This window comes from Rattus rattus, chromosome 2 (assembly GCF_011064425.1).
Source record: "Rattus rattus isolate New Zealand chromosome 2, Rrattus_CSIRO_v1, whole genome shotgun sequence".
Lineage (NCBI taxonomy): Eukaryota > Metazoa > Chordata > Mammalia > Rodentia > Muridae > Rattus > Rattus rattus.
The window spans coordinates 92,172,524-92,199,623 of NC_046155.1; the positions used below are offsets into that span (position 1 = coordinate 92,172,524).

Below are 27,100 nucleotides of genomic sequence, written 5' to 3' on the forward strand. Positions count from 1 at the left end.
CATTGTATCAAGTTAAAATAGCTAAAGAAACATTCCACTTTGAATACATACAGGCATGATTAAAATTCAATCTGCTGTCATATCGTGCAGGTGAAAATATAATCAAGACAACAAGGAAGACAGGGTAGAGGAAAACCAAGTAGATGGCTGCAGTTTAGTCTCCATTTTCACCTTGTGTAGACACACCCTCAGAATGCATTGCATTGCAAATGACGAACCAATGGAAGTAAGTCTTTAGGTGGATTAATGATGAAAATACATTTTGAGCAACAAAGATATAAATGCAGTTCCAAAAAGCCCAAGGAAAGGTATTTAGGATTATATAATAAAATTAGGTTCATTTGATTCCTTAACACCAACACAGAAATTTTGAATTGTCCTTGGTACTACAGAGATTTATATATATACACTATATACTATATATTATATATCTATATAAAATTAAAGATGGATGCAAACTATGCCTTCCTTTTCTTGTGAAGTGGAAGAGGCTGACTTAAGGGAAAAAGCATGGAGAAGATTACTACAAATCCATGCTCAAGCAGATTGAGGGTCTGAAACTGATTCTGCAAGCCATTTCTGCACACTGTCCCCCCCCATTGGAAAGCCTCCTGTACAGTCAGGTGTGTGCACACCCGGTTTGAAGAGTGTTGGTCTTAAATATATTGAGTTTGAAGCCTCAGCTCTAACTAGAAATTCTCTACTGGCAGTTGGAGCTGTGCCTCTGTAATAGTCATTTCTCAGGCTCCTTCCTCCTTAAGACGAGGAGTACCGACTTTAGCCCCATGCACTCATTTGAAGCTACACTTGTGAGAAATCAATGGGAAGTGGCTGCTTACCTTAGGGCCATCAGGGTAATTGATCATTCCATCTTTGTGTGACTCTCTATGCTTTTTACATATGCTTTTCCCAGCTGCTTACACTGCTTGTTAGTCATATGAAGTCCATGCAATTGCCCGCAGTAAATGGTTTGCCATTTAAATGCAAATGGTGATCAAAACAGGAGAATAATGTTCTACCCCCTTTCAGTAGAGAAGATTATCATTAAGTATCCTATGTGTGCTTTTTATGCAGTTTTATGTGTACACATTACACGAATAGGTTCCTATCCTGTAAACTGCTCTTTTTCATTTAATATGTATTGGGAAGGTTTCCTTATTAAGAAAAAAGTGCAATAGTGTATCTCAAATTATGGATGTTCTGTTATTTTGCAAATTTCTCCCTCTGAATATGGAATATATAAATTGTTTTAGACCTTTCTTGTTACAATCAGTGCCACAACAAATGTTCTCATAAATACAACATCTATAGAGTAAATTCCAAACGATAAAGTAGGTTACTGATCATTTGCCTGCCATAGGAAGGAGGGAGGAAGGGAGGAAAGAAGGGAGGAAGGAAGGGAGGAGGCAGGCAGGCAGCAGGCAGGCAGGCTGGCAGGCTGGCAGGCAGGCAAGCAGGCAGGAAGGCAGACAGGCAGGCAGGCAGGCAGGCAGGCAGGCAGGCAGGCAGGCAGGCAGGCAGGCAGGCAGGCAGGGAGGCAGGGAGGCAGGCAGGCAGCAGGCAGGCAGGCAGGCAGGCAGCAGCAGGCCAGCATGAAGACAGGAAGGCAGGAAGGCAGGCAGGCAGGCAGGCAGGCAGGCAGGAAGGCAGGCAGGCAGGCAGGCAGGCAGGAAGGCAGGCAGGCAGGCAGGACAGGCAGGCAGGCAGGCAGGCAGGCAGGCAGGCAGACAGGCAGGCAGACAGGAAGGCAGGCAGGCAGGCAGGCAGGCAGCAGGCAGGCAGGAAGGCAGGCAGGCAGGCAGCAGGCAGGCAGGCAGCAGGCAGGCAGGAAGGCAGGCAGGCAGGCAGCAGGCAGGCAGGAAGGCCTCCTGGAGGGAAGGTCAGTGTTGTGTCGGGAAAGTCCTCCCACTGCTTGCTACACTTTGATCTGCTTTCAGTATTGTGTTGGTGCGCTTTCTGTGCCATGAGATGCCTCTTAGATTTCTCTGCAGGCATCCTTCCTTGCAACATTTCCATCCATTCTGGTCCAGCCCCTTCACTTGTCATGCCTCCACTACTTCCTTTGGTTGTATGAAAATCAGAGATGTCATGCTCCCCGTCGCAAGCTATTTTTTCTGTCATTCCACTTCTGTTTGATTCAAGCTTTACTCCTAGTATGAACATTTTCTTTTCTTTGCCTTACTTTTATCTTTGTTGACTAATTCCCTGGAGACAAAGAGACACATGGATGAACTGACTGGCAGATAAATGGTATTCAAGAACCAATACAGTTTGGAAGCAGTGACACAGTTGGTCACTGATCATGATGGGCACCTGCTTGATGTGGGCTGCAAAGCCAGTGGTAAGGTTTGCAACTTACAAAATGACATTTAATGTGTCAAGGTGAATGAAGATTGAGCTGTGCTCCTGAGGGACTGAAATTGTTAGTTAAATTATGATGTCTAAATATACACTGATCAAGACTTTGCATAACAAAGATTGTTGCGATAAACTGCTCTCATATTGTGCAGATACCGTACAAACTCCACTGTGATTATTATTTGGTTGAGCATGGTCATGTGTACACAAGTTCATCTTGCTAAAGCATTTTAGAGATAACATGCAGGATGCAAGCATTTGCTTTGTTCTTCCTGTCAGAACAAGCTGCATGTTCTGTGGTAAAGAATGACTTCTAAGTCCAAGTGCTTAGTATCTTCCATTGCAAATTGCTGCAGGAGTCTAAGTTGCTTTGTTCTCAGTCGGCTCTGGATAAGAGAGGCTCCAGATCTTTGTAGGTATCTAGTAGGAACTGGGAGCATCATGAACTATGTACTATGTACTATCTCCAAAAATGTATCACTTAAAAGCAATGTGTTTATTCTGATAAAGTCACACAATCTTTATCAAGGAGGGCAGAAAATTGAAATTCACAATATCCAAAGAATTAACCTGAGGAACACTTATTTGGGCAGGACTGAGGTTACAGATATTTCAGATTGTCTCTTTGCTAATGAGAGAATCAAATTGAGCTCAATATGTGTATATTCAAAGTCAAGGAGCCTGCATACTGTGAATTCTGACATAAGTCAGGAAGAAGCTAAGAAGTTGCAAGCCTTAGAGATCGTAACTCAGTCCAAGAGGAACTCTGAGGCCATCTGGCATTTTAGATGGCTCTATCCCTCCATGACTGCTTCCTTTGCCCTGTGTGTGCTCCTAATTCCGAGACACCTAATAGAGATGACTTTTAAACTGGACCTTGAAGGCAATGTAGGCCATGGTTGTCAGATGGATTGGAGGGTAGAGGAGAAATGAGTATAGCCAATGTAGACAGTACTCAGGTGCTAGGGAAACAGTAAGGCTCTGACCTTCTAGGAAGGCAGAGGAAGAGCCATGGGACTAGGTCTCCTAATGATCTCCTCTTGTTATTACCATTCTGTTCTTGATGCTGATCTATTTTTAACCATAACTATATTAAACTCAATAAATCCTCCACCATGTATTCAGATGGCTGTCCTTAATGTGCCCTGTTTCATGGATTTCTGTTTTATTACTGCATAACACTTAAATCTTCCTACATACAAAGACTACTTAGAATTTCTATATACCTGTGCTCACACTTACAGGTCTCATTTTAACCTGACAGTGATCCAAATATCCTGTCCAAATGTTCTCTAACAAACAAAGTTAGAATTTTAAAAAAAGTTAATTCTAGTAGGAGGCATTTGAGCCTGTCTGTGTCTCAGCACATTTGGGGATATTTGGTAAGTAGGGTTAGAGTGAAATGGCCAATATTGGTGTGATACAGTCATGGCAGGGATAGGAACAGCACACTGAGTCAGTTATAGCCACAGGCCACATTACATAGACATGTTCCAGGCAAGAGCCTTCAAGTCAACAGTCTACATTCATAGACATACTGTTTTCCCAATAACTGAGTATGGATGTTTTCCCTAGACACGGGTGTTGTGTATATTTCCCTTCAGCATTGACCCCATTAGCTTTTGGGCAGTGTCTTACCAGTTTTCTAAGAACAGTGCTAAAGAGGTCTTGGCTGCCATACAATTGTCATATTGTGTCCTTGGTACAAGCAGGCTACATTTACTCCTTCATGACTTGTGAATGGTCTCCCACCAACATTGTTCATATTGTAAGTGATGGTGTGTGGCAGTCAGTCCCTGTGGGGTGGGGAGACTGCTCCAATAGATGGCTAGAGTTTTGCTTCTTACCCAGCACTATAATTTTTTCCATGTGACTGTTCCTGATTTGGGGAGAATATATTAAGAGGTTTAAGAATCTTCCAATTATCTGAACTGTTTATAATGCAAACACTTGTTTTTAATCTTAGGGCAATACGCTTTCTTCAGCGAGACCAACTAATGTATTAGAAATGATGAAAGAATGGAAAAATAACCCAGAAAGTGATGATGACACCAAGGCAGACATGGAGCCTGAGCAGAACACTGAGGAAAAGTTGACACATAACAAAATAGGGGAAAAGGCCCTGAATGTCAACCACAGTCCATCTGCAAAGTCAGTAAATCAGGTAGGAGGAATGGCTGCAGCGGGGCACCAGGCTCCTGGCACTTTCTCTCTCGGGACACTGTGTTGCAGCTCCATCATCTCACTGTTAGTTGGTAACAGAGGCCTGCACTAGTCAACAGGTGAGGTCCTTCTACCTTCTGAGCCAGGAGAGGTAGTGCTGGGGCTTCATTCTTTGGAGCAGTGGCTCTCGGGAGTGAAGCTGACAGACCTTCTCTGTGAGAGAACACATACAGACTGAGCATCCCTAACCTGAACAGCTAGCAACTTCAGATGAAGGACACTCAAACTGTACTAAGTGCTGTAGGTCTGTTAGCCTCTGTTGTAGCTACTCAGCTCTGATGTTGCTGCACAGACACTAGCACAGCCAGCGAATGAGTGACCACAACCACGTCCGGCTCAGCCTTTTCGATGAAACAGATGGTATGCCAGATTTGACCCGTGGCTCCTAATTCATAATTTTTGTACTCTACTCAGCTACAGAATTTAGAATTGGTTTATATACTATACACAAGAGATAGTTATTATATTAGCCAGTTATTTGTGTATTGTTTCATAAAAACCTAAACTATATGTTTGCCATGTTACCTGACTAGACCTGAACACAGTTTCATGTCTGAAGCAATGTTGGCATTTTGATTCTAAGTTGTGGTCTATTAACTGGATAGCCCAAAGGTTTGCCTGAGCAACCCTTTCTTGTTTTTGATACACGTCGGTATAAGTTTTCAGTTTGGGGTTGCTCTCCTGTCTTATGTTCTAGCTCTTATTTAAATCTTGCGCCCTGTGCAGGACAGTCCAGACCTAGTCATGTGCTGTTGCCTTCCAGTCCTCATAGGCAGCAGATGGGCAGAGCACAAGGGGCCTGGCTGGGTGAGTCCTGGTCCATGTCTGGGAATGTGCAGGACTTCTGGCCCCACTCATAGTCAAGATTCCCGCTAGAATCCTGCAAAAGGCATCTAGGAGAGTTACCTGTTGGCTGGATAGTAAAATCCTGGATTAGAAGCTTACCATTGTGACTTAGATTGTGTGAAAGAACCACCTCACTGTAATGTAAACACAAGCTTATTGAATTCCTTTCCTGTCTCCTCCGATAACTACTACGTTGTTTAGCACAGCGTGTATTTTATATTCTCTTTAAAAATAATATCCTAGACCCATGCTTACATTTTTCTTGTTGAACGTAGTTTGAAGATTTTCTGTTGACTGACTTGGCAGCGTGCACATACATGTAGTTACATATATAACACAGTATGTATGCATGTTTGTATAATGTATGTGCACACACATCTAAATGTACACATATATAAATATATGCACAGCACATATTTTGTAGTGCTGTATTGTATCTGTATTTACCAATCAATCAATGTGGCATAAAATTCCCCGGTGGATCAGTGCACTCAGGCTCCTTTTCCACTGCTCTGCCATTTTCCTTCTCTATCCCAGACATCTGACAAATCACTGGTGAAAGTGACCTACTGTGGTCTTGGATATTTCGTGTAAGGAAGAAAAGGACTAGAATGTGAGTTATGTCATGTAATGCTAGGAATTTCAGTAGTCACACATCTGAGGAGATAGCATTTCATTTTAGCAAGAATAGCTTACAGCGTCAATGAACAGGCTGGGCCATGGGAGCAGCCTCTCCCGGGATGGGCTTAGAAAGCTTGCTCGTCCATGGCTTCAGGAGCAGTTCCCGCACTGCGAAGCATTTTGTCTTCCGTGTCTTCTAAGGAACTTTTCCTTTGCTCAGGCTTGTCTGTGATATCTGGGGAGGAACGTAACACTGGGGGATTTTTCTGAAGTTTGTTACACCTTTAAAAAAGACATATCTCTCACACATATTTTTCACTGGTTTTTTTATGTAAATATATTATTTTCCCAATTGTGTCAAACTTTATGCTAGACTTCTTCTAGTCTTTCAAACTTTTATCAACAATAAAAGGCAGTGTGTGAAAATCCTGACCGAAGTGGAGGGATTCCGCAAGCATGGGATCAAGGCCTCTGTGTCCACAGAACTGAAAACTGCAAAAAGCAAAACCAAACCCTTCATGGTTAGGGTAATAAAGTGGTCTTGTTAGGATCATACCACCCTCTGCACCCCCTAACACCCAGAAGTTTTCAGGATCCATGGCTTCTCCAGGGGGGAGAGAGAACCAGGAAGCAGCCACTCCCAGACATTCTGAAGCACTGCAGGGGTGCCCTCTCCATTGTTCATGGGGAACTTAGAGGAAAGGGGCAGCCAGGGAGGAACTAGCAAAGAGGCAATTCCACTGAAGAGATGAGCACACCATGGACACGAAAGGTTATTATGCCTGCCACTGGGCAGTTAGTCACTCCAAAAGCAGACTCAGCAAGGGCAGCAAGACTAACACCACTGCAAGGAAAGCACTCTGTGCCCAGCTGGATTAGTGCAGTGGCCACCTAGCAGCTCAGCCTAACTACAGGACATAACCAATTGTCTCGCTAGAAAGCAGAGTAAAGCCGGTTGCCACAACCAAATTCAAAACAAAGGCAGCAGCCTAACCTGCTAGAGATCTTGAAAACAAGCTTGGTTGACCAGTGACTTTGCCAGCAGGGGTGGTTACCATCATAATATAAAATATATTGTTTCTAAGTGTCCTCAGAAGCCAAGGGAGCTGCTTCTGCAAATATGAAGCCCAATGACAAAACACAAATCCCAATGACAGGATTACAAAGTGACTTGCCTTTAATCCCAGTACTTGGGAAGCAAAGGCAGGTAGGAGGGTCTTTGAGTTAGAGGCCAGCCTGGATACAAGTGAATTTCAGGACAGTCAGGGATTCATAGAGAAGCCCTATCTCAAAACACAAAACAAAAGACAAACAAAAAACAAAAAGAACAAAACCAAAACAAATCAAAACAAAAGGCTGTAAATTATCACAACCTCCAATAAAACCACATTAGGCACAAAAGAAAGGGAGAACTGTGCTGTAACAAGAAAGAGAGTTCACAATAATCCTCTTTAAAAATCACTGAATCCCAAGAATGTATATACATAAAAAATTAAGTGAAATTTGAAAACAGTGCATGAACAGAAAAGTTTTGCAAAAGCAAGAAAGAAGGGACAGCGGGGAATAAGAGGGAATGGATGGAGAGAAGGGGAGAATTTAAACAATGGATTAGTAATGTAATGGGTGAAGTGGCAACTTCCTGTAGCCAGGCAGGACTTCTAGTGGAGGTAGGGGAACAGCAGCCCACATACAAAACCTTCAACCCAAACTTTGTCCTGCTCACAACATGTGCAAGAATAAAGATGCAACAGAGATTGAGGGGATGGTCAAGCAATGACTGTCCAATCTGAGACCCAGTCCATGGGAGAGAGCCAACCCTGACACTATTGATGATGTTCTGCTCTGATTGCAGACAGGAGCCTAGCATAACTGTCCTCTGAGAGATTTCATCCATCCACTGATGGAGATAGATGCAGAGACCCACAGTCAAACATTAGATTAAGCTCTGGTAGTCTTATGGAAGAGTGGGAGGAAGGATAGAGGGAGGCAGAGGGGTGGAGGACATCACAGGAAGACCTACAGAGTCAAATAACCTGGGCTCACAGAGAATCAGCCGCCAACCAAAGTGCATGCAGGAGCTGAACATAGGCCCCTTACACTTATGTATCAGATGTGTGACTTGGTCTCCATGTGGGTCTTTTAACAATTTGAGCAGGGTCTGTCTCTGTCTTTGCTGCCTCCCTTTGGATCTTTTCCCCCTAGTCAGACTGCCTTTGCCTTGTTTGGCCTCAGTGGGAGAGGATGCATCTAGTCCTTCTATGACTTGATGTGTCATGGAGTTGGAACCCATGGGAAACCTTCTCTTACCAGAGAAGGGGAACAACGAATAGCGGCAGAGGTATGTGCGGGGGTGGGACTGGAAGAAGAGGAAGGAGGGGGCTGTGATGGGGGTGTAAAGTGAATAAATCAATAAAAAATATATGGGGAGCAGTGAGATTAAAGACAGAACATTTGAAATTGCTCAGCCTAATATCAAAGAGAAGGGGTGGGTTATAAAGAAAGCTTATAAGAACTGTGGACCACCATGAAGAGACCTAATCTATGTGTAATAGGAATTAAAGAAAGTGAGGAGGGATAAATAGGACCAGAAAGCATATGTAATAAATATAGGATGGGGACATGTTTGATGGTTGCACATCATTAACTCAGCGCTCACAAAGCAGAGACAAATGGCCCCATCCGCTCCACCACAGGGCTCGGGCAGCTTGAGGAGGCAGGATATGGGAAGTTGGCTGCACTTACCCCACACCACTGGGCAGGTGTCAGGCTGTGGGAAGCCTCAGGACACCACTCCAGGGGTGGGGAAGCCGCAGTCTGAGGCTCAGGACACAGCCGGAGCTGCCTCGGGGTCCCGGGCCTGTAAGGACGCCAGGCCCTCATTTCTCAGGCTCTTAGGCATCCAGGCACTGCTGGGATGCTGCAGAAGGGCTGAGGATGGAGTGGGGGACCCGCGGGGCTGGATCTAGCCTGGGGCTGAGGGGGAAAAAGGAGGGGATTCTCTGGCTGCTCCTGCTAGGGAGAGTCTTTCGCTGGACTGGGCAGGCTACTGGGCTTTCTTCAGAGATTAGACAGTGGCTCTGTAGGCAAGGCCTTCTCTCTGGCTCCCCACAGCGGGCTCCCTCTGATAAAAGAGGCTGTCCATGGTTTCAAGACATTTATTGTCATGGCGGAAAGTGGATGAGTAAAACCGTACTCCACTTCTCAGAGTGGGACTGAGATTAAATACCTTTTGCAAGAATGAGTGTCTGGGAAGGGAAATTCATTGGTCAAGCCTCCAGACCTTTAGGTACCTCATTATAAAGAAATCTGTCTTGAGCCTAAGTGACCTGTGGTCACATCCTCTACCTGTGAAGAGGCTTGGGGCATTGCCCTTATGTGACTGATGGTCACAAGTCTATGGAGGGCTGCAGGCTAGTGACAGGCCTGGTTTCCTGGGAGTCAGGCACAATGCCTACCCTTCCTCAGGGTTGCTGGGGTTTCAAACCTCTTCAACCAGGAGCCAGGGTCTTTCACTGTCCTACAGACCTCTGTGAGTACAAGGCCAGCCTGGTCTACATTATCATGTTTCAGCCCAGCCTGGTCTACATATTGAGTCTCTGTCTCAAAAATAAATAAAGTATTAAGAAAAAAATCCTAATCTGAGAAAAAAGCCAACATCTAGTCAAAGGAAGTTCATATATTTGAACTCAAATAGAACCCAAAGAGGTGCTTCCCACATCACACAAGAAGATACTACCAAAAATCATAACAAAGAAAAAATCCCTCAAAGGATCAGCGTAGAGAAGAAGTCATGTCAAATAATCACAGAACCCTGCAGGCCAGGAGAGACAGAGTATATTGACAGCCAAGAATGCCATACCTGGAAAAACTATAATTTAGAAATGAAAGAAAAAAAGACTCTCCTAGACAAATGAAAGCTGAGAGAGTTCATTAACATCAGTTAAATGATGTCTTACAAAATGCCAAAGGGAAGTCTTCAAATTAAAAGGACACTAATGTGTAGTACAAAAATTTCTGAAGATAGAAAATTCACAGGTCAAAGTAAAATTCTATGTACCTCCACACCTGAAAACCCCAACCAGCCAATCAACCCTCTGTATCATGATTGTAAGGTGAGCCACTTAAATTCCAGAAGGGGCTGTTAGAAGACAAAGAACATATGACAATAACCTTTTAATAGTATCAAAGAGATGAAAACCGAGGCGTCAGAAATGGAAAATATGGGGGCGGTCAATAGAGTTCAAGTGTAGGGTTTTTTCCCTGTGATCAATGTTAAAGTTGTTACTTGTTTAAATTAACCCATTGTAACTATCAGATGTTTTGTATATTACTTTTCACATTGCTTTAAGAAGAATAGGAGTAAAGAGAGATTGATTTTGGTTCCTGGATCAAGGGAAATAGTTCCTCATGGCAGGGAAGGCATAGCAGCTGAGGAGACTTTGCTGCTAGCAGTGGGACCTGGTCAGACCATGGTAGCACTTAGAGAGTAGACAGAGTTGGAGCAACACCAGAGAAGAATAAAACCCTCCAGGCTTCTCCTCTTTCAACAGTGGGCCCCACCTCTTAGAGGCTCAGTACTTGCCTAGAACAACACTGCCACCCAGGGATCAAGTAAGTCCCCAAACAGCCACCCAGGGATCAAGTAAGTCCCCAAACAGCCACCCAGGGATCAAGTAAGTCCTCATACAGCCACCCAGGGATCAAGTAAGTCCCCAAACAAATAAGCCTGCAGGGAACATTTCAGACAAAACCACAACAGATGTGTTTGCTAAGTCCCATTGTAACCACAGAATAACAAGCTAAAAATAAATATAATATAAAATTAAGAAAGAACTAAAGTATAGTGCTACAGAAAAAAAATCACTCAACTGCAAAAGAAGTAGCTGATAGAGGAAGAAAAATGCAGAGTCTATAAAAATGTAGAAATCTATAGTAAAATAGCAGAAGTTTCTCTTACCAAGTTACCATGAATGTAAGTAAATTAAATTCTCCAACTAGAAGGCCTATGGAAGATTGAACTAATATATGCACGCATGCATGGTGCTCTCTCTCTCTCTCTCTCTCTCTCTCTCTCTCTCACACACACACACACACACACACAAACACACACACACACACACACACACACACACACACACACACACACACACACAAACACACACACACACACACGAATAGGATCTACATATATGCAAGAGACTTGCTTTACCAGTAAGGACCCACACAAATTGCAGCTGAATGTCTAGAAACATTGGAAACAAAAGAACAGGAGTAGCTGGAGTTCTGTCAGATAGAATAGAGTGCAAGTCAAACTGTAAAAAGGGAAAAGGTAATGCACAGTGATAAGTCATTGCAAATGATTATGCACGCAACAAACCTGGGAGTACAGGCATCAATAGACTGAAAGGGAGAGAGACACTGTAGTATAGTAATGGTAGGAGAATTTAAAGCTCCACTTTTATCAATGAGCAAGTCATCCAGAGAGAATAGCAATCAAGAAACATCAAATTTTGAAGTTTACTCTAGACCGTACAGACTTAGTAGTCATTACACAGCAAACCATCAAATAGCCAAAAAATATAGATTTTTCCTAACTTTACAAGGGACTAGATTAGACTTTAGGCAAAAAAAGAAAAAAAGTCTTAGCAAGTCCAAAATATCAAAATCATACCAAGCATCTTGTTCAACAATAGTAAAACAAAATGAATCTAAAAATAAAAACCAACATCAGGCACTCTGGAACATTTGCTGAGCAGAGCACCAGTGGCTCAGACTCTCAGATCAACAAAGGACCTCACGAAACTGAAAAGGACACATTTATTTGTCAATAGACTAATGAGCACCTTACCAATGGGGAAAAAATCTTGATTAACTCCACATCTGATAGAGGGCTAATATCTGAAATATTTAAAGAATTCAAGAAGCTAACCTCCAAAAAGTCTAAACAACCCAATCAAAAAAAAAAAAAAAAGCGGTATAGAGCTAAACAGAATTCATCAGAGGACTCTCAAATGGTCAAGAAACACTTAAAGAAATGTTCAAAGTCCTTAGTCATCAGGGAAATGCAAATCAAAACAATCCAGACATCCCACTGAGATCTACCTGAAGACCCAGTTATACCACTCTTGGACATGTACCCAAAAGATGTCCCACCATACCTTGGAGACGCATGCTCCACTATATTCATAGCAGCCTTCTTTATACTAGTCAGAAGCTGGAAACAGCTCAGATGTCCCACAACAGAAGAATGGATATAGAAAATGTGGTTCATTTACATAATAGAATACTGTTCAGCTATTAAGAATGAGGACATCATGAGTTTTGCAGGCAAATGAATGGTAACAGAAAATATCATCCTAAGTGAGGTTACTCAGACACAAAAGATCATACCTGGTATAGACTCACTAATAAGTGGATATTAGCCAAAAAACTAGAGTACCTAGGATACAACACACAGAACTCAAGAAGGATAACAAGCAGAAGGGCCCAGGTGATAATGCTTCAATGTGATAATGCTTCAGTCCCACTCGGGAGGGAGAAGAAAACAATCATGGGAAGCAGAGGGAGGGAGGAGGGACCTAGGTGAGAGAGGAGAGGGAGAAGGAAAAGGGGAACATGATCAGTAATAGGGGAGGAAACAGGAGAGAAGCCCTGGGGGCCAGCAGAATGAATGGAAATATGCAACCTTGGGGGTGGGGTAGGAGGTGGGGGACCCTCTAGAAAGTATGAGAGCCCTGGGAGGTGAGAGACTCTCAGGACTCAGTGGGAGTGACCTTAGATGAAATGCCCAACAGTGGGGAGAGGAAACTTTTAGAGTCCATCTCCAGTAGAAAGACAGGGCCTCAAGAGGAAGGATGAGGTTGCCATCCCACAGTCAAAAATTCTGACTCAGAATTGTTCCTTTCTAAAAGAACTGCAGGGACAAAAATGGAGAAGAGACTGAGGGAAAGGAATTCTGGTGACTGGCCCAACTTGGATTCCTTCTCAAGGGGAGGCTCCAAGGCCTGACACTATTAGAGATGCTATAGTGTGCGAGCCTAGCATGACTGCCCTCTGAGAGCCTAACAAGCAGCTGACTAAGACAGATGCAGATAACATCCAACCATTGGACTGAAGTCCAGAATCCCTGTAGTTGAATTAGGGAAAGGCTGGAAGAAGCTGAGGAGGACAACCCCATAGGAAGACCAGCAGTCTCAACTAGCCTGGACCCCTGAGATCTCTCAGACACTGAGCCACCAATCAGGCAGCACACTTGAGCTGGTCCAAGACCCTGACACATACATAGCAGGGAATTACCTGGTCTGGCTTCAGTGGGAGAAGTGCCTAACCCGCTAGAGACTTGAGGCCCCAGGGCATGGAGAGGCCTGGTGGTGGTGGTGGTAGACATCTTCTTGGAGACAGGGTGTTTGGGGGCAAGAATGGGATGAGGAACTGTGGGAGGAGGGACCAGGCAATGAATGACTGGACTGTAAAAAAAATTAAACCCCCCCAAAGAAACTCACAAAATACAGTTATTACAAGCCTATTCATTCTTCAGAAATGAAGGCTGAAAGTCTAAAAATGATACACTGGTTAAGCACACTTGCTACTCTTATAGAGGATCCAGGTTTGGTTTCTAGCACCCATAGAGTGGCATGGCTCACAACTACCTTTAACTTCTATTCTTAGAGATTCAACCTACTCTTCTGGCTCTGGAGGCACTAGGCCCAAATATAGTATACATATAGACATGCAGGCAAAAGATGCATACACATTAAATGAATCTTAAAAACAAACAAAACCCCCAAACAAACAAAACCAAAACAGGCTAATTTTTTTTTTTGTTCTTTTTTTCGGAGCTGGGGAACAGGCTAATTTTTTAAGGAACAAATTCTCAGAGGACTTGTGATTCACATACTAGCTCAGGGGAAGTGCTTCCTGCAGAGTTGGGATGCCATTTTAAGGTCTTGTCTGAACTTACTGCTTTGGGAGTCAAACATTTCTTTATTTTCCCCATCTTCAGCTTATAGGCATGAACTGATCCAGTGAATGATGACCTAGAGGTCCAGTATGGCTAAGGGAGAAATTCTTGGTGTGAGAATTGTTGAGAGCTCTTTGTAGTGGGAAGCTAGATGGAGAAGACACAGAGGGACAAAGATACCTTGCCATCTAGGGCCATTTATTTTCCTGGGATACAATGGTGATTGAGCTTAATACCTTGAGCATTTTAAGAGGAGCTTGTTGCTGAACTTCTCCTAGCCCAGGTATGACAAACCCCAATCCAGCTATGATTTAATCCTACCTGAAATGTGGCAAATACTCCAATATAAAGATTACAAAAGATTAAAACTCTCAGACAATGACTTACCCCCAGGCATGCAAATCAATGTAGAATATAGGGAATATGAAAATCAAGGCACATAGCCCTCTCCTGCCCCACAATGTTGATTACCCACAGTAACTGAATCTAATGATACTTGCATGGATACACTACTGCACAAAGAATTTATAACATGAGCTTAAAAATCAACAAACCCAAGGAGAATATGATGGAGTGGGGAGATGGCTAGGAGGATAGTTCAATTAATAATATGTTTGCAAAATACTAATCATGCAAGCACAAGAATTCCAGTTCAGTTCCCCAAACCCAAACTAGAAAGGAAGAAGGAAAGGAAAGAAAAAGAAAGAAAGAAAGAAAGACAGACAGACAGACAAAAAAGAGAAAGAAAGAAAGGAAGCCAGCCAGGCATGGTGTCTTTTGCTTATAATCCTAGCATCAGGAATGACAGACAGATGTTTCCCTGGGGCTCACTGTTCAGCCAACCAGCCTAGTATAACACCCAAGGCTGTTCTTTGAACTCACATGTATGTTTACACAGAGAAAATAGGAATAGACAGTTAAATGAAATAAGGCAATTTATTATATGAAAGAAAAATTCAATAAAGAAAGGTTCTGGAAAAAGTCAAGTAGAAATCTTGGAAATAAAAAGCTCAGTAAATCAAATAAAAGGCTGAGTTAAAAGCCTCACCAATGACTGGATCAATGGGAAGAATATAAAGGCTTGGAGGAAGATTTATGGATTAGAACATTCAGATAGTATTATAAGAAAAATAAATTATAAACAGAACATGAAAGAACTGTGGGATAGGATTAAATACAAACCTAGGAATCTTGGCAAAGACTCAGATGTAGAGATACAGAATAATGACATAGAAAAATCTATTCAGTGAAGTGATCACATACAATTTCCTAAGTTGAGGGCAACATACAAATATTCAGACACATAAAGCATTAAACCTAAATGGACATGACCAGAGAAAGAACCTCCCTGTGCCATATTATACCTAGAATGTCAAGAGTACAAAGAAAGATGTGAGAACTGCAAAGTTGTTTATAAAGACAAACATGCTAGAATATTTGAGAAGAAACTCTAAAGGTCAGTAAGATATAGAATATATACTTCAAACTCTACAAAAAATTAACCTATTTTATTATATTTGGCAAAATTATCCTTCAAGATGAAAAGAAAAATAAATACCTTCAAGGCACAAACAAAAGTTATTCATGACCACTGAGTCAGAATTGCAGGAGATACTTATGGGATCTTACATATAGAAAAGGAAGATAAACATATTATGAGAACATGGGCAATAATGAATTTCATTAGAGTAATAGGTAAGCAAATGAGAAGAATTAGGAAAAAGTCAACATTAGGAAAACAACAAAATGCTAAGAACTAGTAAATACTTTACAATAATTACCCTAAATGTAATTGTATTTAAAGTGTCCAATTAAAAGACAAGGAGTATCTGATTAGATTAAAAACAAAACCCAACTGTTTGCTGTCTGCAAGAAACCCATCTTGTGGGACATTCCATGTTTTGGCTGAAAGTTCAAGAAGAGCAAATAATGTTCCAAGCAAATTAAAAATCAAAGCAAACAGAAATAGCTATACAAATACATTAAAAGAACTATGTCAGGCCAAAATCAGTCAGAAGAGGCAAATAAAGTCATTACATAATGACAAAGGGAGTAATCTACTAAAGAGAACATGATGATTGTAAGTGTATATACACTAAATATCTGTGTACCAAACTTCATAAAACAAACACAACTGGACCTAAAGAGAGAGATAGACTTATCCAACAAAAGTTGAACATTCCTTACTCACTCTCACCAGTATATTCGTTTGTGGGATATAAAAAACTGATATCAGAGCTAACCTATGTTATAGGTCTAATGGACTTGCTAGACATCTACAACATATATAGTCCAATGGCTGCAGAGTGCACATTCCTTTTAGAAGCTCATGGAACTGTCACCAAACAGATTATATTGTAGAAAATAAATAAGTTTGAACAAATGCAAGTAAATTAAAGTAATTTATTGTTATCAGTTACTTATTTGACCACAATTGAATGAAACTAGATGCTAATGGTTATAGGAATTACACAAACATCTGAAGATTAAACAATATACATTGGAATGACAATTGGGCTGTTGAAGAAATCAAAGGACAAAATATGAAAAATTCCTAGAATTAAATGAAAATAGGAACACATCATACCAGCATCTTTTAGATACAAATGAAGACAGCTATAAAATGGAAGTTTATAGATATGAGTGGCTAAATTTTTAAAAGTCTGAGAGATATCAAATAAATAACCTAATGATGTATCTAAAGGTCTTAGAAAAATTAAAGCAAGCCAAAGCCGAAATTAGTAGAAGAAAAGAATTGCTTAAGATTAATTTGGAAGCTAATAAACTGGAAGCTAAAAGGCTAGCACGAAGAACCAATAAACAAAAAGAAACACAGGACAAACCCTTAGCCAAACTCATCAATAAAAGAAGGCCCTGGTTAATAAAATTAGGATAAAAGAGGAATTGATTCAACAGATAGTGGTGCTGGAAAGATGGCTCAGGGTTTAAGAGCACTTGCTATTCCTTTGGAGGACCAGAGTTCAAGGGTCAGTTGTTAAGAACACTTGCAAGGCATGAGGGCAGAGTTCAATTCTCTGCATGACGTGGTGGCTCACAATGGTCTATAACTCTAGTTCCAGAATCTCAGATGCCATATTCTAGCCTCTGCAAATACAAAGCATGTACATGGTGCACAGATATACATGCAAGCAAACCTTCCCTACACATAAAAACTATTTAATGAAAAAATTCACTGAAACCCAAAGGTCTGCTAAGAATTATCTTTAAAACTTATATTCTAATCAGTTGAAAACCTAGATGAATTGAACAAATTTCAGGAAAATCAGGAGCTTCAAGATCAGGAGCTAACAATGGGACTGAAGTAATAAAGTTCTCCATCAACAAGAAGCCCTGGACCAGTCCTTTAGAAAACAATTAACACCAATGTTCTTCATGCTATTAATAAAACACGAAGGCAAAGAATGCTAGAAGACTCATTATATGGAGCAAATGTTACTCTCATATCAAAACTGTATAAAGATGTAAGAAAAACAGTGGCAATGAGGAAACCTATAAGCAAGTATCCTTGATAAATACATATCCTAGATTAAATACATTCTATAAAATTCTCATTAGCCAAATTTAATAGTATATTAAAAGGATCATAGCCATGGTGGACTTGGTCTCATTCTAGAGGTATAAGGATTGTTCAAAATGTAAAAGTCAACAAATGAAATACGGTACATGAACAGAATAGAGGATCACATAAAAATCCCAACAGATTTTTTAAAAAAAAAAAAAACCTTTGATAAAATTCAACATCCTTTCATGATGAAAGCTTAGAAAAAGCTAGGACTAGAAAGATTGTACATCAATGAAATAAAGTCTGTATATGACAGACGTATATAGTCAACATTGTACTGCATAGAGAAAAACAGAAACCATTCATATGAAATCAAAAATAAGACTCTAGTGCTGACTTTCAACACTTTTGTTCAATATAACATTTGCACTCTTAGCAGAACAATTAAACAAAGAAAGCAAAAAAGTATATAAATTTGAAAGGGAAGATTCAAATTATCTCTATTTGCAGTTGATACACTCTTGTACCAAAAGATCCTAAAGGACTTAGTTTTGATAATTTCAGCAAAGCAACAAGATATAAAAATCAGCATATAAAATCAGTAGCTTTTTTTGTATACCATAACAAACATTTAAAAAAGGAAGTAGGAATACTTCCCTGCCCACAATAGCCTGAATCTATAATACCTAGGAACAAACCTAGGAAAGACTTCTACAATGAAAAGTACACAACCACTAAGAAATAAATCAAAGACACTAAAGATATGTTCCATATTCATGTATTGGTAAAATTAATATTGTTAAAATGCAGTCCCCAGCAACATTCCAGTAACATTCTCCACAGAACTAAATGCAGTCCTAAAATTCTCATGGAAGCCCAAAAGATAGAATAGTTAAGGAATCCTAAATGAGAAGAGTAATGTTAGAATTATAATACCTGGTTTCTCTTTACACTACAAAGCCATGCAGAAACAGCATGTTCTCAGCACAGAAATTGGCATGTAGACAAATTCGATGAGTAAAGGTTCCAGACAAAACCCCATACAGGTACAGCTACCTGGTTTCTAACAAAGGCTCCAGAATTTCACTAGAGAAAAGACAGCCTCTGACAACAGGGCTGGGAAGACTGAATATCCACATGTAAAACAAAACTAGATCTGTGTCTCATCCTGTACAAATCAATTCAATGTTAGGCTTGAAACTTGTAGTTGAAAAACAGGGAAAAACTTAAAGATACAAGCTTAAGTGGGGCTGAGATGTAGCTCAGTAGTGCCTTCCTGGAATGCATGAAGCTCAGTTTTCCTTCTCCAGTACCACATAACATGGCACATCAAAATGGTAGCTCACAACTGTGATTCTCAGTATTAGTTCGAGGCCATCCCTGGATTCATAGAGGGTTGGAACTAGCCTGAGATGCATGAAACACTGTCTTGAAGACAGGCATAGACAAGGGAATCAAGAGCAGCACACAGTAGGCACATCTGTACATCTGTGTGTACTACAGCACTAATGGCAAGTGCAGAGTCTGTGCTGGTAAATATTTTTGAGTGATTGGATACAGAAAATCTGGTATAGGATATATACAATATCCAGGGGGTGCACACCTTTAATTCCAGCACCTTGGAGGCAGAAGCAGGCAGATTTCTGTGAGTTCCAGACCAGCTTGATCTACAGAGCAAGTTCAAGGACAGCCAGAGCCACACAGAGAAACCCTATCTAGAAAACAAAGTGAAACAAAACAAAAAGAAAAAAAGAAGGAAAGAATGAGGAGGAAGAGGACGAGGAAAAACGATACAATAGAATAGTATTTAGGCATAAGAATGAAATCGTGTGATCCTCAGAAATGTAGACTGAACTGAAGATAATCAGGTGAAACAAGCAGAACTCAGAAAGACACATTAAGTTTTCCTTCTGTATAGAACATTTACAGGAACAATAATGTAAAAGGAAAAAAGTGTACTATTAAGAAAGAAAAGTTCCCCCCTGACAACAGGCAGAGACACTTGTTGTTGTGGTTGTCTTACACCAGTTAGGGGCAGAGAAGAAGACAGCCCTTTGTGCATCCTAGCTTGATGGCTGGCTTGGTAGCCACATAAAAATCAAATCAAATCCAGGTAGCACGCCTGGCACAGGGGAGGAAGACATGGCATTTCACCATGCCACACAGTGGTGGTGGGGAAAGACACCCACAGCCCTCTCTACCCCATGGCACAGGCAGGTCGTAGACACAGAACCCTGCCTATTGCTATGCAGACAGACCTACAGACTGACATGCCACCCACAGACCTGCCCTTCTGACCACAGCATAGGCAGGTTGTAGGTACCCGCTTGCCACCATATCATCCAGCACGGATGGAAAATGTCACCCAGGACCTACCTAGTCATGTGGCCAGCCCATAGCGGGAGCCACCACAATGTGAAAATACTTGGTGGACAGATGGGGAAGAGAAATGGAGCAGCTTGAGCACCATAGGGAGATAGTACTGGAGAGTCAAGGAGAGGAGTAGACTATTGTGAGTGGCCAGCCCTGTCACTTGGGGCCATGGTGAGGCTCCAGCCCAAATTGCCACTGAGGGCCACATCTGGGTCCATGGTTATATAATGGTCCATGTTGATGTCAGAGGTTCATATAACCACTAGAACATGGGACATCGATGGTCAGGGCAGCCACTGGGGATCACGTGGATGTCTAGGGGCTGTGCAGAACTGGCCCCACCCTCACTGACTGGGGTGCTTTGGAGAGCCTGCCCCACCTCTCACTCCCAGCAGCAATTGTGGAGCTGGTCCTGGTGGCAGGGGTATGTGTGAGCCAGCCCTGAGGGTGTGAGTGTGGGAGAACTGACTCTGGAAATCTGCAAACAGAGTTGTGACCCCAGGAGACCTAGCCCTGCCCCTCACCAGCTGCATGCAGCATTCAGGGAGAGTGGGCATGGACAGCATGGCAGAGTTGACCCTGATGATGGGGGCACAGGTGAGCCAGCCCTAAGGGCAGGGGCCTTGGAGAGCTGGCCCTCACCACCACTGATCTGCTGTGAAGAGTCTTGGGTATAGGAGTGATGCCTTCTCCCTCTCCCCCATTGCCGCCTGCAGTGGTTGGGGGAGAAAGCAGGAGAGCAAATCCTACTCCCTAACTGGCTGTAGCACTCAGAGAGTCCTACATAAAGCATGTAAATATGATCTGCAACCCAGCACTGGAATAGCAAGGAACTGTCTTCTGAGTTAGCATATCCTTCGAGTAAATCTAGAATCTTGACAGTGATTTCATTTTTATGGAAATGTTTTTAATATAATATATTCTGATCATAGCTGTTCCCTCCCCAAACTCATCCTATATCCTTCCTACCCACCAACTCTACACCCTTTCTTTTTCTTTGAAAAACAAGCAAAACTAAGCCAAAACAAAAAACAAAAAGAAACACAAAACACACACAAAATGTGCAAACCCACAAAATGGAAATGAAAATATATAAACAAAAATCTAATAGGAAAAAAATTGCTCAAACAAGGCAATCTGATACAAAAGTCTCTAGAAATACCATTGAGTTCATTTTGTGTTGGCCATTTATTGCTGGGCATGAGTGTGGTTAATCTACCCTGTGAGACTCCATTGGAGAAAAGGGATTTTTCTTTTGCCAGTGGGATTCATTTACAGATAGCTTCTTGGGTGAGGGTGGGAGCCTGTGTCCGCTTCCCCATCTCAGCACTGAGATGCCATCTGGCTTGAACCTGTATTGACCTGTACATGCATGCCCAGTCTCCCTGAGTTCATATGTACACCGGTCCCGTCCTGTCTGGAAGACACTGTTGCCTTGTAGTCATCAACCCTTTTGGTTCTTGCAGTCTATCCCCATCTTTCATAAAGCATAGCTCCCTGAGCTCTTGGTGGGAAAGTTTGATCAAGGGGTCCCTAATGGGTTTAGGATGGCGTGCTCTAACGTCTCTAACTTTCTGCCTATTATCCAGTTTGGGGTCTCTTGTGTTAGTTCCAATCTACTGCAAGGCGGAGCTTCCCTAGTGATGGCTGAGTGAGGCATAGATTTACGGAATAAAAGGATATCATTAGGGCAGTTTTATTGCTTTGTGCCTTTAGCAGAGCAGTAGTATTTGGTTTTGTTCCCTTAGAACCATGCCCTATTCAGTCTCAGGTTCTTGACCTCTCAAGCCTGGTCATTTGTGGGTTAAATCTCATGGAGTAGACCTCAGATCTAATCAGAGAGCTGGTCACCACCCCAATGCTCATACCTGTATTGCACCAGCATATCTTGCTGGCCGGTTGAAAGATACTGTGGTGTTTGTAACTGCACTGATAGTTAACATTTCTCCTCTGGTAGTGTCCAGGGTACCTTCCAGTACCATGAATGTTGTTCAGTAGTGGTGAAGTCTCTAGTTAGACACCAGTTCAAATTCTCCTTGTTCAATGAGTTATATGCTGTCTTCAGTAATAGGGCCTTACCATCAATTTGTGGAGAGCAGCATAGCCTTGTTAATAGTCTGAGATGTTCGGAGTTTCCTTGGTGCACGTTTGGTTAATAACTGAACTAGGTAGGTGTAATCCATGTCTGGCATTGAGTGTTTCGCTTGGTGGCTAGTTTGGTCTGGTTGGGAAACTGTCTCTCCCATTATTTTGTGACTACATTACATATTTTAGGAAGCTTCTACAGTAAGAGGTTTACATATGGCCCCTCAAATGGTCCTAAGTGTTAGTTGTTCCTCCCCTTATCCTCCCTACCAACAAGGCCCCTTTTTCATGTCTACCTCCTTTACGTGATGGTACTCTGGGGCAGTGAGTGCTGTTCTCTTGTGTACATGTTGTTTTGTCTATGTGGAGAACACCAGGACAAGGCTCCATGTTGTTAGCAATCTTCTAACTGCTGAGACAGAGCCTTAATTGGCTCTGATGGCCTCAACTTTCACTCCAGCAGCAATGTTTGCTCATCGTCAGAAGGGACACTTGGCTTGTCACTGTTTACTGCAGTAGTGTTACTTCCAACAGTAGGCCCTTAGTCATTCCTTCTATGGGGCATCATTCTTTTATTATTTACAATCCCATAAAATGACTGAAGATGAGCAAACATCTTTAATTAAAGTGTAGTTCCCACACAGTGAAAAGATGACCAGACTCTAGATGGAGCAGAGTGCATTCGCAAGCCTGAACTCTTGCTCCACAATGGAGAAACCGCTTACACGTTAGATTGTTAAATTGACACAATCTTGAATGAACTTATTTAATGAAAATTAAAGTTGTTTTGTGATTAATTTCTTCTGTGATCTTTTTACATAGACTGAAAATATGACCTCAAGGTTGCAGATGAAGCAGGTACTTTAAGAAAGCTAGGTTGCTCAGAAACTTTGAAAAATTATTTTGATGGATGATAGCTGTTCTCATGGAGTTTCTCCAAAGACAGAAGTGCTTCAACTTAATAATACCTAAGTTAAATCACTGAGCCATATGAATATGCTGATGATGATTTCATGATGAAAAGCATCAAGTTTTTTTGAATTTTAGTTGAATAGCATCTAACATTTTCTTTCATGAAAAATTAAATTTTAGCCTTCTGAGTCCAAAAGAATCAGTTATAATGTGAAAATTCTGTTCATTTTCATATTCCAGTATTAAAACATTGCAGAAGGCCATATGTGTCTTACTGTCTAGTTTTATGTCTGCTTAACACATGTTAAAGTTTTCTGAGAAGAGGGAACTACAGTTAGGAGAATTCCTCCATGAGCTCAGGTTGTGTGTAAGCCTATAAGGCATTCTCTTAGTGATTAATGGAGAAAGCCCAGCCCATTATAGGTGGTGCCATCCATGGGCTGATGGTCCTGGGTTCTACAGGAAAGCAGGTTGAACAAGCCATGGGAGTAAGCCACTGCCAATACTCCTCCTGCCTTCCAGATTCCTGCACTGTTTGAGTTCCTGTCCTGACTTCCCTCAGTGGACTGTGATATATAAGCCAAATAGCCCCTTTCCTCCCCAGGTTGCTTTGATCTGGTGTTTTTCCATAGTAGTAGAAGCCTGAGTAAGATGTGTCCAATGACAGAACCTGGGGTATGTTAATATGAAGCCTGCAGGGGCTCCACAGCAGCTGCGGGGACTCAGACCCTGCTTTACAGTCCCCAGCATTTTGCTGTGGGCATCTCTAGGCTGCCACTCTCTCATTTGTGACTTTGTACCATCCTCTGCTCCGGGGCAATGAAATCAGTCATGTGACACTCTGAGCACAATGTTAGCTACAGTTGCTGAAGTGATCTTATTATTTTACATAGAATATTATCCAAATTTCATTTTTCCTGACTATATCATTTCCTCTGATAGTACCTGGGGATAAGCTAGTAAACCAGGAACTTTGAGGGTGGAGTGACACTCTGACCTCCCAGTTTTGTGAGAGTCTCAGGGCTCTGTGTTATTGTTCTGATTCCTCCATTCTCATCAGGAGGCTGTGTCACTAATGTCCTTGCCTCTGTTGTGGTCCCTGCAGGACCAGAGGAGGGCTGTTCTCTCTTCTCTAGTGTAGGTGCTTGCGTGATGTGCATTGGCTGATGGAACAAGCCTCAAGGAGTGTGATGGGAGCAGGGCCCTCAGGTGTCTGCATGATGGAACATGCTTTCTGTGTTTGCGGCCACCTGCCACAGGAAGCCATGGGCGCTTGAGTTAGGAAGGTTTTGAAACACACTTGAACTCTGTCCACAGCCTTCAGTCTAGCTTAGCGAGGCCAAGCTCTGCAGTTTATAAAGAAAGAATTTCTGTTGTTAGGGGGCCGGGCACTTTTACAGTTGCTTGTTATGTAGTAGAGTTAATATAGCAGGTCAAATGGCTATGTTCTGTTTATATCCTTGGGCTCCTGGAGACCAGATCCAGGGCTCATGTATGTAGTAGTTAAATTGCTAGCTTCAACTGGTGTCCTGGAAAGGCCTGCTTTTGAGGTTTGTTCTCAGCTGATATTTGGGAACTTGGATTTTAGGTGGTTCTACAATACCATTGTGTCTAAATTATTTGTGAAACTAGCCCATAGTGAAAACCCTAGGCTATGTCTACAACTGGCTTACAGAAGACGGCAGCGGGCAAACTGATTGACTCCAGTGGTAGAGGACACTCAGAGGCCTGTGCTTTCTGTCACCAGACTTCTCCAGGCACCTTCTTCCCCTTCCCTTCCCTTCCCTTCCCTTCCTTCCCTTCCCTTCCCTTCCTTCCTTCCTTCCCTTCCCTTCCCTTCCTTCCCTTCCCTTCCTTCCTTCCCTTCCCTTCCTTCCCCACCTTTTGTTTTTTTGACAGAGGGACTCACTATGTGGCCCTGCCTGGTCTCAAACTCACAGAGCTCCTGCTGCCTCTGCCTCCCGAGTGATGGGGCGTTACAGGTGTGCCTGGTGTACCTTTTTTTTTTCTGGTGAAGCTGTGCATTTTTCACTGAAATAGCTATAATAGCTGGTAGCCTTGTGAGGAAGCAAACTTGACTCCTATTCATAGCAAATCTGATATTCCAAAGGAACTGTTGGTCCCCATTCCCACGAAGGAGCTTCTCCGACCAGGCTAAGACTTCACTGCCAGTTTACCTACAGTCCCTTAGGTGAAGGACTTGTCAAATCCTGTTTCCTTGCCTCCAAAGCCCACCTTTTGCTCAGCTGTCCCCCACCCCACCCCGGGCCTGTGGCTATTTGGCTATGCCACAGAGCACTGACTACAACGAGTAATGCATGCCTTCCACCTGTGTTCTGTTGGTCTCTTCATCTCTGCCTTTATACTATAATTATTGCATGTATTTTATCTACACAATTATAAACTACATGGAAAAATGTATTGCTTTAATTTTAAACTGTCATGTCTATTTTCCAGAAATTAAGAGCAGAAAATGTCTTTTCTATTTCCCCAGCCATTTGCATTTGTGCTGTTCCTCTTTCCTCCCGAGGATCTGGGTTCCCATCTGCCATCATTTCCTTCAGCTCATGGGCTCCTTTGCATCCCTCTGCTCGGTCTGATGCTGAGTCCCCTCCATGGTCTTTCACCTGGAAAATTCTGGTTTTGCCTTAAATGTTTTAGATTTCTTGTCTGTGGAATTTTGGGTCTAACAGGTTTTTATCTATGCACTTGGTTGGTTGGTGATTTTTTGGTCCACACTTTAAAGGTAAAGTGTTCCTGTGTCTTCTGGCTGTCAGATCTTCTTAGGAGTCTGGTAGATCAAGATATCCTTTCTTTGTGTGCATTATGGCCCCTTCCTCTGGACGCCTAAGATTGTCTCTTTATCTTCAGTGCTATGATATTGCTAAGCAGGTTTTTCACACTTATCCTTCTTGGGCTTGGCTGTGCTTTGTGAAAGTATAGATTTGATCGTCAGCTGTTTGGGGGAGGATTTGCCATTCTTGTTCATTTCCCCCTGAGTTCCAGGTACTCACATACCAGACAGTTTACGATTGCTCTGACAGCTCCCTCAGGCTCCACTCAGGCTGTCACTTGCCATCTGTCCCTTACCCTGGCTCCCATCAGTAAGCATCAGGCTTAGTGACACACGAATGATGTCATCAAGTAGAAAGGTCTTATTTTTTTTAATTTTTGTTTCTGAGGGGTTTTGGAGAGGTGAGGTCATTGAGACAGGCTGGTCTGGAACATGCTGTGGGAACAGACTACCCTTGAGCTTGGAACAATTCTGCTCCTCTGCCTCTGAATGCTGAGATCACAGATGTGAATCAACAAGCCAGGTTAGACATTTTTTGTTTTGCTTTGAAACAGGTTTCTCTGTCTAGCCCTGACTGTCCTGGAACTTTCCCTGTAGATCAGATTGGCCTGGAACTCATAGAGACCTGTCTGCCTCAGCCTCCTAAGTGCTGGGAATAAAGGCACACACCACCACCACAACTGAGATTAGAAAATTTAAGTGGAATCACCATCACCACTTTAGAAACCACCAAACAAATATACAAAAAGAAATGGAAAACCTAAATCATTTTATATTTATTTGTAAGTAAAATGTTTAAATTACAGTCTTTCCTATAAATAGTTATGTTCTCTGTGAACTCAATGGTTAACTTTTTTAAGTGTCTAATAAAGAAATGAGGAAACTCATATGGCCTTTTGAGACTATTGCACAACAAATTTATACAGTAAGAATGATATTACTGTACACATGTCAGGGATATTCCAAGAGAAGGACGCTGCTAACCGTTGTCTCTCATTAACACAGACACAGAAACCCTGAACAAACCTCAGCATGCATTTGGAATACTGTTACAAAACAAAGTGATAAACGCAACAAACTATTCATAAAATTCTTGTCATCCAAATATTCTTGAGCTACGATGAAGAAAGCTGTCAAAGCAGAGACATACCATGTTCATGGACTGAGGTGGTCAGGACTGTTCCGGGTCAGTTCTTCCCAAACGGATTCATACTTTTAAACCAATTCCAACTGAAACATCAACACGTGATTTTCTGATTAAAATTAGAATAAAATTTTCTAAATAAAACTTATTTGTAAATACAGTAAGATCTGAATCAGCCCAAACCAAACTAAAAAACCTACATTTTCAGGACTTATTTACATGGTCCTTCTTTCCATGATTTCAACTTACTATGTAGCTGCA

The 27,100-nt window shown here is 42.0% G+C and overlaps 1 protein-coding gene across 1 annotated transcript in view; it reads left to right on the plus strand.

Moving 5' to 3' along the window:
• The window catches only part of Stk33 (serine/threonine kinase 33), a 72,471-nt gene that overhangs the window by 29,534 nt on the left and 15,837 nt on the right, over nucleotides 1-27,100 (plus strand). The window contains exons 11-12 of the mRNA XM_032895660.1: nucleotides 4,325-4,449; nucleotides 4,498-4,522. Coding sequence (XP_032751551.1) covers nucleotides 4,325-4,449; nucleotides 4,498-4,522 — 150 coding nt within the window. The remainder of the gene's footprint in view (nucleotides 1-4,324; nucleotides 4,450-4,497; nucleotides 4,523-27,100) is intronic.